The following is a 19,782-nucleotide window of genomic DNA, read 5'->3' on the forward strand; positions in this document are numbered from 1 at the left end:
TTTTGCCAATGCCTGTTGGTTGACTTGTGAATGAATTTTACAAATATTTACCATCCTGTTACTTCCAATTCAAGATACCCTTGAAACAAAAGGAATTTTGCCAAATATTCGATAATCAAAGACCAAAGTCAGCAGTATGATTTATGATTCCTCACTGATATCATGAGCTATCACTGATATGCATGAGCTAAATTTTAAGCTTCAATAAAAGGAAATGCTAACTTGCTAGACAGATATTATTTATGTTGAAAATAAACATTTTGTCATATAATGCAATAATAATGATTTTACATATTTTAACATGAATCAACATATATAATATTTCTAACAGTAGTTAAGAGTAATAAGTAAATTGTTTGAAAATACTATTAGAAAAATGTGAATATGACTGATATAGATAAAATTAGGATTGCTTTCAATATACATAATATACCCTTTCGATTTGACCTTAATAAAACTGACATGACACAAGTTAGTGAATTTACTTATTTTGGACAGAATTACTTGTGAAACTGATAGGCTTTTGCGTCAAATCAAGTCTTTTTTTTTAAAGATTTTATTTATTTATTTATTTGAGAAAGACAGAAATAGCGACAGAGAAAGCATGAGCTAGGAGGAGAGGGAAAAGTGCAGGACCGGATCGCAGGACCAGGACTTGATCTCAGGACCCTGGGATCATGATCTGAGCGGAAGGCAGACCCTTAACCAACTGAGCCACCCAGGCGCCCCTAGCAGGTGTAAGTTTCTATCACATTTCACGGGATGCAGAAAACTAGTACATAAATACGTAGAATACGTTCAAATACTTTATTATTTTTTAGTATAACCTATGTAGTTTTTGTTATACTGGAACATTGAATGTGATACCTAAATATTTCACTTTTCAGGATTTAAATAAATCATACCATAATTAATTTTCACTGGATAAAGCAAAGTGATGATCAAATTTTAAAAAATGGGAAAAAAATACAGTGGAAAGCCGTACATGAAATGTTCTCTTCTGTTGGCGGTGGTGGTTGTGCTACAAAGTGTAAAAATTTTGCTACCTACAGGTCATATTTTTTTACAGCTATTTTATCCTGCTTGCCAATAACATTACAATGTAACAGCAGTTTTCACTAGGTAGTCCTATACAATCTAATAAATTTTTAAAGTCGAAAACTTGGCATTGGAAATTATTGCATCTCTAAAACAAAAAAAATGTCAGATTCATTCATGCTGTGGAAAACTATCATAATTCCATTTCTATAAACTATGTCAGCCTTGCAAATAATCACCTGTTACATGCCCAAGCACTGAAAACTGGTTTTAGCATCCTAACATTCCCTGTGCTTTTGAAGCAGCAGGAATAGAACAGAGTTTCTGGAATATGCCACTTTCATCACTTTCTGCTTCCTTCTTAGTTAACTAAGAAGTAAATTAAAACAGAACAAGTTAAATGCAAAACCCCTAACTGAATATCTAAACATTTTTCAACTATGTCATTGGCATATTGTAAACCATTTATCAGATAGTGGTCCTATTAGTTTTATTAAAGATTTTTTATAGCAAAATGAGTGAAGTTAAATAACCTGACTTAACAATATGCTATTTGAATTAATTTCCTCTTTATTACTTTTTAAATTAAGAGAAAAGCCAACAGTTATAACTGGCATAAAGTATCAAATGGCAAAATTCAAGCTTACTATACACCTACTGTCAGGGAGACAATGGGGTATATTTTTTAATGATAAGCTCTTTAGAAATGCAACCTTAACATGTTAATATAAAAACATATTATGGAATGATAAACAGCTTTGATGATTATAATAATATAATTGGCTCCTAAAGACGAAAAGAAAATAAAAAGAATTATTTGTGAAGCAACTTGAAGCAGATAGCATAGTAAAGTAATAGCTAATGGTGCCTCTCAGAGCAAAGCATGTCACGTGACTTATATTCCTCCAAAAATATCTCATGGTCAAGAAAAAGAAGATTCAAAAATGAAACATTAAAAAAGCACTTAAATGTTTAAAATTGAGGAAAATAGTTTGTAAAGTAAAAATTGAAATAATCAAAGAAAGGAACAATTTGGTGAGTTAAACAATAACATAGAGGTGCAAAGTTTTGAAAATGCAAGGGATTTTAAATATTTGCACCAAATTCTATAATTTAAATATAATAGAATGGAGACAGAGGGGAAAATAAAAGCAATGAGGAAATCATAGTTGGAAGAAATTGTCTTTCTTATGACCTGAAAGATAATATCAACAGAGATGGTAGGAAGTTGCACAGATGGTGTTTCAGAAACAAACTTCAAAGATGTCTTAAACACTAATATTATTTCATACCTCAAAGAAAAATAGAAGTTCATGAAGATAGGAGTTTATGAATGAATTGAGATAACCCACCTTGAAAAAATATAAATATCTAAGAAAAATAGTTACAACACAATTGATAGGCTGTCTCATTTTTTTCTTTTATAAAAGTAGGAAACCTGAAACAAATATGCCCACACATTTTCACAAATATAAGCAATGCTTCAAGAGAAATTTCAAATTCTAAAACAGATAAAAAAGACAAGCAAAGAACATTAAAACTTTAACAAAGGGCAGGTTAAGTGGCACAAAATTAAATCAAATGGCAAGTTAGAAAACTCATGGGAGAACTAAAACCCAATATATTATAACAAAAGATTACAGGAGGCAGAGAAAAAAGCAATATCAATGCAGGAGTTATTCATTAATAAAAGAAATATATACAAAATAATATTTTGAATGCCAGAAAATGATAGGTCAGTTCATATTCTGTTATATTTCAGTATTATTTAAAGCAACAAACATCTATTACATTTCCGCCTCTAGAGCACTGTGCAAAATTCCTTGGAGATGTAAAATTGCCAAGTACACAGTCATTGACCTCTCATATTTCTCTGTTACATGAGGGAGATAGAATATGCATAAATTAATGAATACAAGACAGATTGTGGTAAGAACTATAATTCTGATGCAACTGAAATTTAAGGTTGCTATGAGGAAAGAAGAGTTTAATTTCAACTAAATGGCATCCAGAGAAAAATATCTGAGAAGGAGAGGTTCCATTTCAACAAATTGAAGAAGTAGGGGTATATTTTAAATTGGGGAGCAGGCTTGTTTTGTTTAAAACAAAAAACTTAAAAATCCATTCCAGAAACAGTAGAAGAAAGCAAAATAAACACGTGCAAAAACCAAAAAAACCTCCTAAATGCCAAACTATGGTCACTTACGGGGGATGAAGAATATTAAATTCTATTTGTTAAAAAAAAAAATTTATCTGTTATACTCTTAAGTGTAAATTCATTGAGTTGTATTTTCTTCAGAATCACAGGTCCCTCCATATGCTCCTCTTTCCTCAACCACTAGAAAGTCTAAGATCATAGAGGACTCAGTTTCCTCTGGATACTATGGCCAGCCTCAACAGTTTATTATCAGATTTAGACTTGTTTCAAGAACAATATCAAAAAATCAAACAGAAGTCAGAAATACATCAATGGTCAAAGAAGAATGGCAATAATTGAAATTAGAACTTCATTGTTAGTGTATTTGGAACTTTCCAACAGGGTATATACTTTCTTGAAAAATTTTACCAGGAGCACCCATTTTGAGAATTATAAAGAAATACATTAGCACCGTTGCTATTCCGTCTGCTAGATATGTGGAGCCATCTTGACAAATATTGGGTTGGTTAGGGACGTAAAATGGAATTTCCCTTATTAAAAAGTAGACTAATCAAAATCTGTTCTACATGTACAGTCACACACACACAAAACCATAGTTTGTCATCCATTTATAAGTTTATAATTACTACAGTAGTCATTGTTGTTGCAATAGTCCTCATTTGTGGCAATGTATACTTCATAGAGTGCTTTCTCATACTGATCCATTTGGTATCAAGATTACATGCAGTTTACAGAGAATGTGTGAGATAAGGAAATTAAGCCTAAAGGAAACATGGCACTTAAAGTCACCTGGCCAGTAAGGATGTAGCTGGTATTAGAATCCACCTTCTATTCTATCAGATTAGATATTGAGAATAATAGTGAATGTTTCCAAATTCATTTGCTTTCTAATGTATTGAGCATTATTGAAAATATGTTGTGAAGGGACCGCATAGTGAACAATTATTTCTGATAGCAAGGGTAATTCATCAGGGCTCGGTAATTCCTTGGATTCTTACCGTAATGATAATGAAGGTAGTGATATTTTGAAGTAAGGGACTTTAATGCAGATCATTCAAGTAAAAGATATTCAAAAGTGAAAGTAGGAAAGGTGATTCATACTTTTACATACTGAATAGCTATATAATTTTTTCATAAATTATCTTAGTTCCTAGATATCAGTAGCCACCGTTAACAGTTAGAAACATTAGAGTGTATAACTGAAAGATTTGGGCAATATAGATTGATTTTTCTAAGTACAGGTTGGACCTAAACTAAATTAATGAATTCAATTAACTGTAATCCAATTCAAGTCTCCAAACGTTTATTGAGTGCTTACTCTATTTATAAGGTACTGAGTTAGCTATGGAGATTCCATGGTGGGTAATTTAAGATTTTTTTGAAGTACTCCTTTTTACTTAGTAAGAGTCATGACTTAAGGAAACATGATTTATTTCTTTTACATTTCTAAGAAATAAATTCACAGAAAGTTTTCCATGAAGTTTGGGTTATTGAAAATAAAGAAGAATATAAGTAAATGTGAAATGAGACCTTATACACACATTACAGTTAAGGCTCCCTTTCTATTTTAATTTGTAAAAAGAAAAACAAAAAACAGTATCAGGCAGAATTAAATACAATACCTAACTATGATAACATAGCACCTAAGTTTTTTCCACAATACATATTTTTTTCACTCTAACAGTAAATTATAACTTAATAAAGGATTCAACAAAGCATGTCCAAACACTAACATAAGCCCTGTCCCTCTGGCAATATAACTAGTCTGACCTTTCTAAATTGTTTCCCCTGACTTCTCCTGTTTCTCCTGCCTTCCCTTCCTTTGAAGCATGTAAAATAAATTGTTCCATGTTCAGAAATACTCACTCCAGAAAAAAGAATAACCTTATCCATGTGAAATAATTCAGAATTCATCTCAATCTCAGAATTCTTTTTTTTTTTAATCCTCAAAGTTGATGAAATCCTGTTTGGTGTGATGAAAAGAGCAAGGGTTTTGAGTTGAGCAGGCAGAGTTTGAACCCGATATTCTCCATGTTAGCTAATTTTCTCTACCTAAGTTGTTTCCTCAAATTTAATAAGGAGTTAAGTCTATCAACCACTCCCTTAAATGAAAGGCACTCATACTCCACAGTAGCAGATAAGGAACGTCAGTTTCTTTTCCTGCCATGAAGATGGGAAAAGAAATGAAGAATCAGAAAAAAGTAGAAGTGCCTAGTGATTTCCCTTATAGAGGGAAGTGTTTTCACATGTAAAATGAACAATCATAAAAATTGAAATGAAAATACAGGAGACAGAATTCATATATTATGAATATTTGTGCTTAAAGGTGCTATTAATAAAAATGCATATACTTCTTATTTTACCTTGTGTTTACTCACTATTAACAAAATTTCATTGACTGCATGTAATTTAGGGTTTAGAAAGTACTTGAAGCGTGTGTAATGGTTGCCTATTTTAACCAAACACCCTTCTCAGAACTAGCTGAATTAACAAAGATACTTGTTCCAAACTCTGACCTCAACTAATTCTACCCCTTTTTATAGTTTTCATGAAGGCTGGCTATATACATCTTATAGGTGGCCTTTCTGATATTTTTCTTGTGTACTGACAAACAAGCCTCCCCATTGCATTTTAAACAAACAGCCCATGTTATGACACAGTTGTTATATGTAAATTATTATTAATACTTTGAAAGAAAAAAGAGAGTTGGAACTTAAGAAGGAAAAACAAAATGAGTAGAAAGGCAGTGCAGGGTCCTTTGTATAATACAGCTTTGTGAAATGTGAAAGGACTGCTTTCTTCTTTGCTATATCAAAGAAAGAAAGGAGTTTAGATGTGGGTTTTGAGATGTTGGTGCAACCAGATCAGCATATCCTGCAAGTTAACTCCCATGCATTAGTATGGGATCTCAATAAATGGAGCTAATGCTATGTGTTGTGGAAAGTGTTAGAAATTCAGTGTGGTTCACAGTAGTCCTTCTTTTAGTTGTACCAAGTTAAGTAAAACAATTCATGTTACCCAAAGTTCTTTTATCTCAAACTTCTAGATTTACTTTTTTCACTGGAGTAATCTAAGCACAGAAGATAGCAATTTGCATAGATAATGGAAATGTTTGGTTTTGATCTTTCATTAAGAGTCAAGATTTTGAAGTTTAGAAATAGAAAAATCCCTTAATATGTGTCATATGAATAAACATTAAATCTGGTTTCTTACACATTAAATCACCATTAGATCACCAAGAAGTGAGCTTTATGGAATGTGAAAAAGGATAGGGAGATGACAATTATAAAGCATGATGTTTGTGCAAACATTAAAATAACATGGCTCATCAGAGTTTGAATACGGGGGAATGAGAAAAATGTAAAATACAAGATCAAATTTAGAGAATGTTCTAACCTTGTAAAGATAGATCATCCTACTTAACTCCTATATAGCAAAATTGGCATTGTCCCAATGCCAGTATTTCTTCCTGTAACTATTCATACATCCTTCTATTGCCTTTAAATCACGAATTAAAGACAAAGCAAAGCAAAACACAATCTACTTATAAAGTTCTCCAAAAAGACAAAAAATAAGGAATAGAAAACTATGACAGAATCTGTTCTATTTATATTTAGTTATTTGTTTTTCCCTTTGCATGTGTTGACCTTGGCTCAGCGCATATTTTTGTGAATCACAAAATGAAGGGGTAGATATTTAAATTTAAATTCAAAAGCATTAGCAAGCTAGTGAGTTCTGAGGCAGGAGCTAATATGAGGGAGAAAATGGGTAAGAAGCACAATTTGCTGATCACAAAATATCTCTACAATCACTGTTGTAGAAATACATGTGAGCTCTTCATTAATACTGGATAAACTAGTTAATATCAGTTGGCTGAACAGAGAGGAGTCAATAAACATTTTTAATTGAAATTTATAAGGGAAAATTACATTAGATCACAAAATGATACATTGCTTTGGAAAATTTCGATGTCTATAGAATGTTAATAGTTACCTGTGATAGGATTTAAAATATAGGATATAGAAATAAATGTGGTGTAAGCTACATTGATATTTTATGATAAGAGAATCCCATTGATGAACTAAACAATTTCACAATAACCCGGTTGCTTTGCTATTATGTTCACAGGAAATCTACTTTAAAAAAAAGACTGTTTTAGGGTAGTGACTAGATGTTCATCTTTATCTCCTAAACATTTTGACACATATTGGCCCTCAATAAATGATTGATGAGTGAAGGAAAGGGTTAATGAGTCCCAGAACTGATAAATAAGCTAAGGATTATTTTTGTGGAAATAAGATCTACGGACCACAGTCTTTCACAACTCCTAACTTAAACTATGTCAAAACTACAGTATTTAATTCAAAATAATACTATTCTAACAAAAAGTTTACTAAACCAAATCGAACTTTAGCCCAAAGAAAATGATGGAAACGGTTAAGATAATATATACATGAAATAGCACAAGACATAACCTAATATGTCTAACATCTTCCAACTTCTTTTGAGGCCTTTGAGAATTTTGCTTTTGAAGGAGTTATATAACCAGAATATAGTTTTTCAAAAATATGGAGATTCAATAACCTATGCAACGAGAGGTAAAAATAAGTAATAATCTTCAAATTATTGAAAAATGGTTAATTTCTAAGGATTTACACATTGGTAGTATTTAAAAATTAAGTTCAAAATGTCATTTCTGATTTTCATCTATTAATATATTAATGAATACTGTCAAGTTAACACAGATATTAAAGATTTCCTGGCACTTTGCTAGAAAACTGATTTAAGAGTTTCTCTTTGACCTCCTTTAAAAAGATTTAACAGATAAAAGAGCATCATTACTAGTTGAATTTATAGATGAAAATTTTTCTTTAAAAGCCATGAAAGGACCATGGGACATGAACTCAATACAGGTAATCATAGGCCTGTCAACATTTCTATTGCAGACTTCATTTAAGAGGGTTTATCATCTCCATCATCTTAGAAACTATGAAGCTGGAAGTTGGCACACAAATTAGCAGCATGGATGCAAATTTGTTTACCCAAAACATTTGAATCAGTTCAGCTGTTTTGAGTTAGACATCAGCCAAAAACCTTAACTCAGAGTTTCTCCATGTATGTGAACACTGAGTAAATATTTTGTCTAGACTACATAGTTCAGTCAGTTAGAGCATGGAACTAATAAATCCAAGGTGGCACGTTTCATATCCAGGAAATTTCCTTGTATTTTTTCTGCCTGTTCTCCTACCTTTGATTCGTTTTCTTGCAAATGCAGCTTTTAGCAACACAGAGCTCCACATTAGAACATGCAGATAGATCAGGTAGATTCATTACCAAAATTGGGGGGAAATTCAAATTACACCTCCAAAAACAGATTTAAAAGAGTCATTCCTATATATGAAAATATAGTTTATATATTGAAAACAAAATCATTTCTAAAAATTACAAATTTTTAGAAGTTAAAGTCTTTTAACATTATCTTATTATGTTTTAGTAGAATAACAAACTAGATTCATATTCTCTTCTCTATACTAACACACTCATAATAAGGTACAGCTTAAGTTTTTTTTTTTTTAAATTAGTGACTCATTTGGTAAACCTCAGGTATCCTTTACGTGGTATTGTAAGAGAAAATGAAATTAACATTTTTTTTCAGATTTCTTTCAAGTCAAACAACCCTCATAGTGTAAACAAACAAACAAAAAAAAAGTTATGTCCTTGTAGAAAACTAAAATAGATATTTGAGAAATTAGAATAATATTAAACAATAAAACAGAGCTGATAAATTTATTAAGTAACTGTGAATGAGAAACAAGTAGTTATTGGGAACGTGAACAAGCTCAAGAAAAGGCACTTAATTATCAATCTGCTTCCCATTCCCATCACCAAAATCAAGAAAACAAAATGTTAATTTGTAATTTAAAATTTCAATAAAGTGAATTATTATAATAGACCTAATTTTAAAACAGAGAATTTGGCTAATAGTCGATTTACAACATTAAATAAAATTCTGGAATGCATAGTGGTAAGAAATAGACTAGGATACAGATTTTAGGTGTACCTTTAGCCCTGACTTTTGTCAGCTTTGGAGAAATCTACATCTAGCTGTTGTAAGATACAAAATTATTTAAAATAAGGATGTCCCGTTAGAAAGTATCCAATGTAATAAGTATATTCTATGAGTAATCCATATGAAGGCATTTTTAGGATACCTGAACTTCAAAAGTAAAAACGTAGGTTAAAATGACATCTCTAAAATTATACTCAAAAACGAAATTTTAATAGTGCAAGTAAGAAAAAGGTTAGCTTATATCAGGAGAGTCAAAAGTTCAGAAAGGACAAAAGTACGTATGTTACATATGAAAATAGATTTTATTACCTTCACAAGGAAAGGTAGCACTAACTTTTTTGTACTTAAGTATAGTTTAGTATATGTGTAGGTGCATTTTTGTGTGTGTGTGTGTATATTTCAATGCCCCTATTTAATTTTTAGGTTAATCTTTACACTGAATGTTGTTTCTCATTTACCGTTATTACATTTCTGTATCTGTGTCTCCTTACATGATTACTTCAGGGAGTGTTATTTTGGGTCTGGTCACAATTTGGGGTTAGGCAAAGTGGTCTCTCCTCTCAAGGTTTATTCCCAAAAACCAATTACGACTAAATAAGGAAGCTCATAAAGCAGTACCCAATAAAGAGAAACATGTACTGGACAGGAAATTTAAAGACTGTTCTACATACTTTAAATCTTGGCAAGTCACTTCATATCTCTGTCTTATCTCTTCTTTACATCACTATATGTGTTCTTTTAGTTAGGATGTAGTTATGGAATTAAGTCGACTATGTGGATGGAGCTTGGATATGATGTTTTTAAAACACATTCCTTTGCCCTGACAAATAAATCTAATGCACATTCCCTGACTATTAGATACTAGACTAGTTATAAGAACTTTCCCGTCATTAAAGATCTATAGAACTGAATGGACGATTAAGGTACAATAGGGAACAAATTTATTTACCAAGTTTTATGATACAATTGGTAAACCATTTTATATCCAAATATTATTTTATTTGTGAAGTTCATAAATTCATCTGCATTTATAAATTTTACATTTTACTCAAGAGTACTGGGTTAGAATCTAAGGGTTATAAGTTTTGGTTCCATTTTTTTTATCCTTAATGGACTGAATAGTTTTATATCTTATAGTGACATACTATGCATTATTGTGCATTTACTTTGCTTAGTATTGCTTATAAAACTAAATACACCTTTCACATCTATCATACAGGATCATGGAAAGAAAAATGTCAGGCAACTTGAGCAAAAAATGTTGAAGATTATAAAACAGAATTTATGTATTACTGTAACCACGAGAATATATATATGTATATAGTATGTAAATATATATATATATATATACTGAATATTAATTTTAGTCTTTCTTTTAAATTAAATTCTCAAGGTCTCAGTTTTTCTCTTAAAACTGAGGAACTTTAATTAGGAAATCAGTCCCTTATAGTTTTAACTTATAATAAGTCTATGAGGTTCTGAATCTATTATCATTTCAGATTTCACTCAAGAGCTAGCTAACCTTAGGATCATGGAAAATCATTGTACTTCTCTGGCCTCAGGAAATGTGGATCATTTGTAAATGGAGATAACAATCTGTATATAGGAGATAACAGTCATCTCACAAGATGCTTGTTAGAAGTCAAAGCAGGAAAATGAGGGAGAGAACCACTGTTTAAGATGTAAACCATACACTTCACAGAAAGGGCTTAGCACAGAGATTTCTACATTAAAGAAAAAAAAAGACAACAAAGAATTCTACCCTGGTACTATTTCCCCAAACATAATAATGTCCTATATCCTCTCTCTAGGAAGCACTTCTGAGCATTCTAGAGTCAACCTGTTGGATTTATTTAATGGAAGACTAGAGGTAGTCCTAGACTTTCCAATGTTATTTGAGATTTAGTAAATCCATTTCTGCAGCGTCTGTTTCCACTTATAAATTCCCTTTCAAAGTGGTATCCAACTATATTTTAAACCTTTTCATAGTTTTAAAAAACCTCCTCATCATTTAAAACTATATAATCATAAATACTCCTTTTAAAATCTGCTAACATAAAATAAAGCAAGGAAGAAGAATTTTATAATTTTGAACATAACAAACTCAGCTTTTAAGAGAATCACTCATCACTTTTTATATATTTCAATCACTTTCTGAACATTTAAACCCTTCAAACATAGTAGTATTTATTATTTTGGAAATTTTACTCCTATATCTTAAAGAGAATTTAAAAATATATCACAGATCACTAAAATTGAAGATAATCCCTAACATTATCAATTGTTTTTACACTATTAATATTTATAGAATGTACTATAATTTATATAATTTATATGGTAGAGTTTCGAACGACACCATTGTCTTATATAGATCACGTGAGAGAAATGTGCAGTTGTAAATGCAGATGAAAGGGACTGGTAATTTTATGTTAATATGGCTTAAACTTTAAAAAAAATGAAGAAAATAAAATCAGAACAGATTTTCTAGTTCAAAAGCTTTTAAACAAGAAATTGTGTCCAGAGTGTGAGAAGAAATAAAAAAGAATTTGATTTTAAATACTATTCCTTAAAGTTCTATATGAGACATAAAAAAAATTCAATACACTGATTTGATTTTTATCGACATGTAAGACTTGTATAGACTTCATTGAAGATATGACTATTTGATGTTACATATTACATCAACCTCAGAAAATATTTTTATTCCATAATTGTTTCTTTTTGTCTTCTACAAGACAAGTGACTAACAATTTTAAAAAATTACCATGAAACATGTAATCACTAATATTCTTATATAGTACTAATTGATATATGGTACTTAAATATTGACTGTTGTGATCATCTTCATTGGTATCATCTGACCAAGCGCTAGTAAACTTGATAAGGTGTGGTAGAAAGAGAGTTAAAAATGAACTTCACTGCCCAATGATCTTCTCTCAGTTCTGAAGCTAATAACCTTTGTAACCTAGTAAAAATCACTTATCCTTTCTGGGCATGGCATTTCCTGTGTAAAACATGAGCAGCAAACTCGCTGATACTTAAGAACTCTTTCAGATCTGTAAATACCACAGTTTGTGACAAGATGAATTAACAAATTCAGTAAGTATATTAATCAATCAATATTAAATTAATGGTGGAATATAGTGGATGAAATTAGCCCAGGAACAGGGATAACATTTTTAAGCTATGGGTCTGCCCTGTTGCATGGAGCCAGCCCCTGAAGGAACTGTATAAGCGTGATAAGCAGAAGTTTGAGGGTATTTTTCCAATATCTAATAGCCTGGGAATGTGGCCAAAGTGAAATAATAGCTAGTGAGAAGATGCTACATTTTTTATTTACTGCTATGGGCAAGTTAGGGCTGCAAGTTAGGGCTACAAGTTAGGGATGAAGTATGTGGGAATTTACACTGGCTTTGCACATGGAAATGTATTTGAATAATACTGATGATAGCTACCAGACACTATATATGTTAACTGGATAATCTTCCTTTCCCTATAGGCCTACTGAAATTCTACTATCTCCTTTTTTTTTTTTTTTTTTTCCAAATAGAGACTACACCTGGAGTTTAGGAAAGTTGAGTTGCTAGTACAAATAAAATTGCTGGCAACATCATTATTTGACTTCAGGTCTCAGCAGCTGCAGAACTCTTGCTCTTTATTGTAGTGGCTCTCAAACTTGAGAGCACATCAGAATTACCTGGATGACTTGTTAAAAACACTAATGTCTGTGCCCAACTACCAGGGCATCTGTATCAGTAAGCCTGGGGTGGGCATCTGGGAGTTCATATTCTTAAGTTTCCAGGGAATGTTAATGCCATTTGTTCAGGAACACTTTGAAAATCACTCTAGTGTAAGCATTTAAAAACCAATAGAATAATATTGTGATATCTAATACCACATGATAACCATTGATATTATTACCCAATTACAAGATGTGTGATGCATATGAATATTGTAAATGTGGACTTTTTAGAGGAGATTTCAGATGGGGTTGTGGTCAATAGGCCATGAGTATATAGAAAATACTAATCTTAGTAATCTTTAACTAGCACCAAGCTGTAGCTTAACAAAGGGCCTGATGGCATGAAATGCATTTGATGGCTACACGATTGGAGGCTTGAGAGACGGAAGGAAGGATGACCATCAATACTGAAACCCTGAATACTGGAAGGTATTTGACAAATTGATTTTTCTGTGACATTTGTAAACTTGATATTCCTGATTAGAATGAGAGGCTTAAAGGGGGCCTAATTCTAAGAAAATCTTGTATACATGGAGACTGATCTCTTTGGAAAATACCATGAATCACCCAACTGCTCACTCTGAGAGAGAAAAGATGAATTTGGTAATAATAGCATCTGTGGCCTCATCCAAAAGCCAAGTCAGAATCGCCATTGTATCCTTAAACTACACATCCCTTTGTCCTATGAATAAAAGGGATGGACAAAAGAGGTAGAAAGGGAAGCTATGTTTTAATGCAGATAGATAGATAGATAGATGATGATAGATAGATAGATAGATAGATAGATAGATAAAATGGCCTTCAGTTTTATTTGTATCTCACACTTTTTCTTTGTATCTCACACATTTTTCTAGTCTCTTTAATTTGCAATCATTTTACTTCTAATCTTTCAAACACTGGACTTTGAAGTACAAAATGTCATATTTTCTCAAATAGGCATGTTGCTTAAAGTAAGAGGTTCCTTAGTAGACATATTGTTTGGTGCTTCACAGTAATTTCCTAAACTGGACAAAACATTGAAGCCGTTTCTGAAGACCCTGATGTTAAGTAGAAGAAAGTCACCTTTTGGTACACAAGGAGGAGGATATTTGGAGACTAGCAAAGTTCGGTTTAGTCCCTTTCAGTTATTTGTATGTGAGATCTAGGCAAGTATTTTAGCATTAAAGGGCTCCCACGTGAGTACAAAGACATTATTAATTGTTCTACCTCTCCTACCTTTTTTCACAGCTCACTTGTGATAGTTTTACTATATATAGAACCACGTACAGATGCCATTTGCTATTGCTTTATTATTTCACTATTTCCTTAGATACCAAATCGTGTGTTCAAGAAAAAGTCAGATATACCCAAAATCTATTCAGCTATCCCACAAACAGTAAGGCTAATTAATATCATGAAGAGTAATAACAAGTACTGCAACTAAGTCTATGCTCCTAGACTAATTCTATGCCTTTTCTCCTTGAAGGATCTCAAAGGAGCTGGCATCAGGTTTTCAAGGGGTTGAACCCTGCTCCTTAATTATTTCTGTTCACACACTCTTCCTTCACAGGCTCTATGCAGCCTTCCCTCCTCCCCCCGCCAATCCCCCAACACCAGAAGATTCAGGAAAACATGGTGCTGCAAAGTGACATTTTGGAACAATTTCAACAAGGTAACTGTCCAGGGGAAGTTTAGCTCAAAATTCTGGGAGCTGTTCAAGCCCTTTCAGGGTGGTGAATTGGGTTGGCTTGGCAACTCGGTGGTGCGAAGCCTCCTCCCCGAAGGCGACGTGCTCAGGGAGAAGGGAATTCGCCTGATGCCTGAGTCTATCTTTCTTTCTATGGTCGTCCTGCTTCATTATTATTCTGCAATGTGCTGCAATCCCTGTGCGCCTCTGGCTTTCAACCCTGAGCTGGCCACTCCAGCGGCACTGGTAGAGGACCACACGGTGACTGGGATGACCCCATGCTGTTTCATGTCTTCTGCCCTTTCCCCTAGGGTCCAACTAAGCCCTTGTGGCGCTTGAACCCTGGGACTGCCTCCTACTTCTCTTTTTCCCTAGCGACGGAGCTGGGGTGGGAATGAAGGGGTCGTAGAGGGACAACAATCCCAATCACTTGTTCCCCAGTGAGTTTTTCGAACTCCCTGAATGCCCATCACAGGAGAAGTTGTTTGAGTGAGGGCAGCGCTGCGGGCAGCTTGGGGAAAGGGAGTTTTCTCGGTGCCCGCCGCGGATAGCGGGGCAGCAGTGTCCACAGCACCACCGACCATCTAGAGTCCGGGGAACATAAACGCACTGTTTACCGGCCACGCATTTCAGCCTCGGATACCCACACCGACACACACACACACGCTCGCTCGAGGCTTTCGGAAGGCCCCTCGGTGTCAGTCCATGTGGATCTCCTCCTCTCAGCAATGCACACACGCGCCAAGGCCAAGTCAGGCGCTCAGCTTCAACCTCGGGTGGTTCTTTTGAAATTTCCTGGAGTCTGGCCTTCTAGAGGAAATTAAAAAGTATTCCCAAAGGAAAAAGACGGGAGGACACCTGTCCAAACTGCAGCGGGACCCCTGCCTCAAACACACAATGTTATCTCTCACAGGTATCTCAAACGTGCTAACCTCAAGGGAAGGTGTTTTGACTGTGGCGAGGAAAGGGGAGTGGGTTTTGGTGGTGGGGGGGGGGTTGTTCTGTTTGGTTGGTTGGTTTGTTGTTATTGCTTTGTTTAGACTTTAACTTACTCCATTCCCTTTTGGGAAAGCTCCCTCAAGATATGACAGATGCGACGCGCAGGGGTCTGAGACCTCTGGGCGCGGCCATCCTGGCAACGGCAAAAGATGCGTCAGAGTTCGCTAGCAGCTTTCCTCCCGCAGGGTCACCCGCGACCTTTTTTAGCTGAGGAAGAGGGTGTAAAACCCACTCTTCCAGAAGAGCTCTGTGGCGGGAGTCCTATCTCCTTGGAATCCCAGAGCACGCAGAAACGTGGATCCTTCTCGAAGTCCGGGGTCCTGCCTGAGCCCCAGGAAACACTCTCCGATGCAGGGTGTGGAGCGCAGCACACAGACTCCCACCTGTCGACCGAGGTCAGTGCTTTCTGTACCGTCGCAAGGTTCCTGTACCTTTTGCATGGTACCTTCTGCACTGGCTGTGAGATCTCCCGAGATGGAGCGTGGGAAAGTACCCCCGAGTGTCTGTTTACGTGGGCGGGACGTTTAAGCACGACTTGGAGATTCACAGTTTCTATGTGAGTGAACCCTCAACAGACATGCAGCGGCTGCAGGCTGCATTTCAAAAACCTCTGCCTGCCTTGCCTGCCTGCCTGCGCTGGCGCGCGCGCGGGAGGGCGCGTGGTGTGTGTGTGTGTGTGTGTGTGTGTGTGTGTGTGTGTGCGCGCACGCTTAAAATAGGCATGCATCAGGTCTAAGCAGCGCCCCACCCCAATTTGGAGGCTTCGGTCCGCCACCTTTTGAGATGTTGACAGTGGAGATAAAATGACCTGATAAGGTTGGCTGTCATTCAACTCCACGGGAGCAATTCCGGCCTACTACTGAAGGCCACTTTGTCTTCTACTCTGAGGCGTTTCCTCCCACTGAGCCTTTGTCGTTGCTGTTGCAGGCAGAGGTGAGATGGTGAAAGGATGAAAAGTATGGGCAGAAGGTGTAATTCTTGAGGCCTGAGCTGTTTACGTGGAAAACCGCGCACCTCAGACTTCCCGGAACACTCCCGCTAACCTAGATTAGGACCTGCAAAGCTCTTAAAACGACTCCCCATTCTGAGCTTTCCTTTGGGCCAGAGAGTCCAGAAGAAACAGTGTGGAAAACAAAAGCGGGCATAGACATTGGGGGAAACACCATTCCAGCCATTTCAGCAATCACGGTTTTAGGAAAGCCTTGAGACTGAGGGGAAATTAAGAAGAAGCGAAAGGAGAATAAGCGACTGTTACGAATGGCACTACCCACGATAGGGAACAGGTCTAAAACGTACAGCCCAGGTAAGTTTGGTTCTCAGAATTTTAGGACAGCGTTCCAAGTTGTAAAATATGGGAGAAACCTTCCGAGGGGCAGATAAGTGACGAAGAAGAACCTTATTACCATTAAAATGTTTTTTTAAGTTCTGTAAAAATTGATTTTGAACGGGACCAAAGCAGTGTGTGACACACTCTTTCTTCTCGGTGTCCCTCACAGTGGAATACACTCAGTGGAGACCAATGGTCTCAGTCCAAAGTCCAGGAGCTGTGAGTAGAGGAGAGGGATCCCGTTTCTGGTGCCATTTAAACCAAACGCGCCCTTCCTTTCGGCGGCGGGTCTTATTCAGAAAATACGGTAGGTGCGGGCCGCCGGGCTGTAATTGCAGGCAACGCGGTTCAGTGTTAGTCAGGCGTGCTCGCCCGGCCTCGGAGACTCCCCCACCCATCTGCCCCTCGAATGTGTTTTGGCTCAACAGGTATCACATGAAAACTCGCACTTAACCCCGGTCATCTTCTAGCAGGAGCCATCCCAACGTGTTTCCTGCCAGGAGCTGTTGCTGGCTCCCTGCGCCTCCCCCACGCCGAGCGCTTGTCTAGCAGTCAGCCCCAGGGCCATCCATTAACCACAGACTCCCAGTGGCAGGCGAACTAAGCATAAATGTGAGGCTCCTCGCACGTCGAGCCGGCGACGAAAACGAACCCATTGTAAGCAACCCAAGACGCTTTTTGTGCACCAGGCAGTGTAGTTACGCCGCTTAGGACAAGCGTTTTGCCTTAGAGCTGAGCTGAGACTCCAGGGGGAAAAAAAAAATCAAGCTCTAAGGAGCAGGTTGGGATTACAAGACAGTTGCTGCCACAGACACCAGAGGCGACTTCTTGGCATTTAGGGATGTAAATTAAAATTCGAGACATGTCACCCATCGTTGCTCCTAATAGAATGAGAGGTAACCCCTTCAGCTCCCTCCACCCAAAACATGAATTATCATTTCCACTGAATGCAAATGGACTGCCTTCTGTGGGGGGACAGCCAGCTGCAAGCTGGACAATAAACTGTTTCATAGAGACGCGGCCCGATTGCGGTTCAGAGAGGCACTCCTTTACAAAGGAAGAAGCGTCCAGTTTGTGTTGACAGCCTTGGCGCGCCTGGGCCAAAACACCCCCCACCCCCCACCCACCCTCCACCCCCACCCCCAACACACAGACACCCGGGATCTGAAACTAGCTTCACTGAAAGCGACATCCATCTCATCTATCCGAGCTGCCATGAGTATGGGGAGGTGATTTTTCAAAAATGATGGCATGAGTCATAAACACCTCTGAGTATTCTTTGCAGCAATTAATGGGCAGCAGGGTGCAGGAGAAGTTGTGGAACAGACCTGGGAATCTATTTTTTCCCCGAGGACAGTTTTTCTTCCAATGATTCTGACTGTCCCTTGCTTTCTTGCTTAAGAATACATTTTACATCCCACCCCCCCCCCTTGTCTGTGCATGTGACACTCACTCTACCTGTCTGAACGCTAAGACTTGCTAGGGATTTTCTTTTTGGTCCTCAGCTAATGACTTTCCTCCTACCTTCATTCATCCCCAGAGGTGGATCTTACACTTCCTGGCATCTCAGACCCTTGTAAAGCCTCATTTTAAGCCAAACCTCTACCAGGGCAGCTCCTCTACCATTTATCAGTGCATAAGAGCCCACGTAGTAATAATTCACATATGCATTCAGACATTCATGTTTGCAAGGGGATGCTTGCAAGACCCCTGTGCCCTAATGCATTTAAATACATTAGCACATTCCTAGCATGTCAGTAACTTTCCTACCTGAAAGGGTTAAAAAGCGTTTACACCAGTGTCTTTAATATAAATATTCTAGCCAAAGCATCAAACCCCAGTGGTTTGACTAGAAATCAAGGTAATCCTCACCACCAAGTAAAGTCTTGCAGAGGAATTCTGCCTGGATATCCACTAGTTAGGGGCTATACGAACCAACTCACGTATTCGTTTGAGCATACTGCAAGAATATTTATTGAGCACAAGCTCAATCACTGCATTGAATGCCAAATCTGGCAAGCAAAATGCATTTCCTATCTGGGGGTGGGGGGCGAAAGAGCTGTGAATCAACTCCTTCTTCAGTATTATTATTTTATCGGTGCAAATTGCAAAGTAAGCTACCAGCCTTTTTCAAGCGACAAGTCAGCTCACCTCCATCCAAAGCAGAGGGGACCCCGAAAGCAGACCTACCTTTCACACAAGACACCGTCAATAAAAAGACGAGATTCCAAAACGTAAATCCACTTTTAATCCCCATTTTCTTCATCAGGATGAAGTCTAGGCGGCCACATTTAGCGCATCTTCTCGTGCCAGGCTCCCGGGGTTTGGATTCCTTTGCTCGGCTTTCCCCTTTGCGGATCCCTTTCATATTATTCGCGAGCTCCTAATTCCTGCTCCTCAGCCCGGCGCAGTGGAGTTGTTGCTGTTGTTGGTGCGCGGTCACAGCTCGGAGTGAATGGTGTTTCTGGGATACCACAGCAACCTTGACGAGGACTCAACCATCTCTCCAACGGGGGCACAAAGTCTCTGCTACTCTGGATTCTGTCTTTTCCTGTGCTGTTTTTCCCCCCCTCCACCAAAATCTACCTCAATTCTAGCTCATTATAGCAACCACCAGAAACCACTAGTGAGATTCTTGAAGACCAGCTCCGCTCTCTGACAAACTCCCCACAATATTTGAAATTAAGGGGCTTGGTTTATTTTTTCCCCCCGAATAGATCAATTCCGGCTGTAAAAGCAGCCAGAGAAATATTATGTTAGTGAGCTCTCCGATGCAGCTTGT

At 36.8% G+C, this 19,782-nt stretch overlaps 1 protein-coding gene across 3 annotated transcripts in view; it reads right to left on the bottom strand.

Moving 5' to 3' along the window:
• The window catches only part of CSMD3 (CUB and Sushi multiple domains 3), a 1,143,082-nt gene extending 1,123,714 nt beyond the window's left edge, over positions 1-19,368 (bottom strand). For all 3 annotated transcript variants that reach the window (XM_026495547.4, XM_026495546.4, XM_026495545.4), the window contains exon 1: positions 19,191-19,368. In XM_026495547.4, the coding sequence (XP_026351332.2) occupies positions 19,191-19,368 (178 nt within the window). The remainder of the gene's footprint in view (positions 1-19,190) is intronic.
• Between the last annotated feature and the right edge of the window lie 414 nt (positions 19,369-19,782).

Source organism: Ursus arctos, unplaced genomic scaffold (genome assembly GCF_023065955.2).
Source record: "Ursus arctos isolate Adak ecotype North America unplaced genomic scaffold, UrsArc2.0 scaffold_6, whole genome shotgun sequence".
In the NCBI taxonomy this organism is placed as follows: domain Eukaryota; kingdom Metazoa; phylum Chordata; class Mammalia; order Carnivora; family Ursidae; genus Ursus; species Ursus arctos.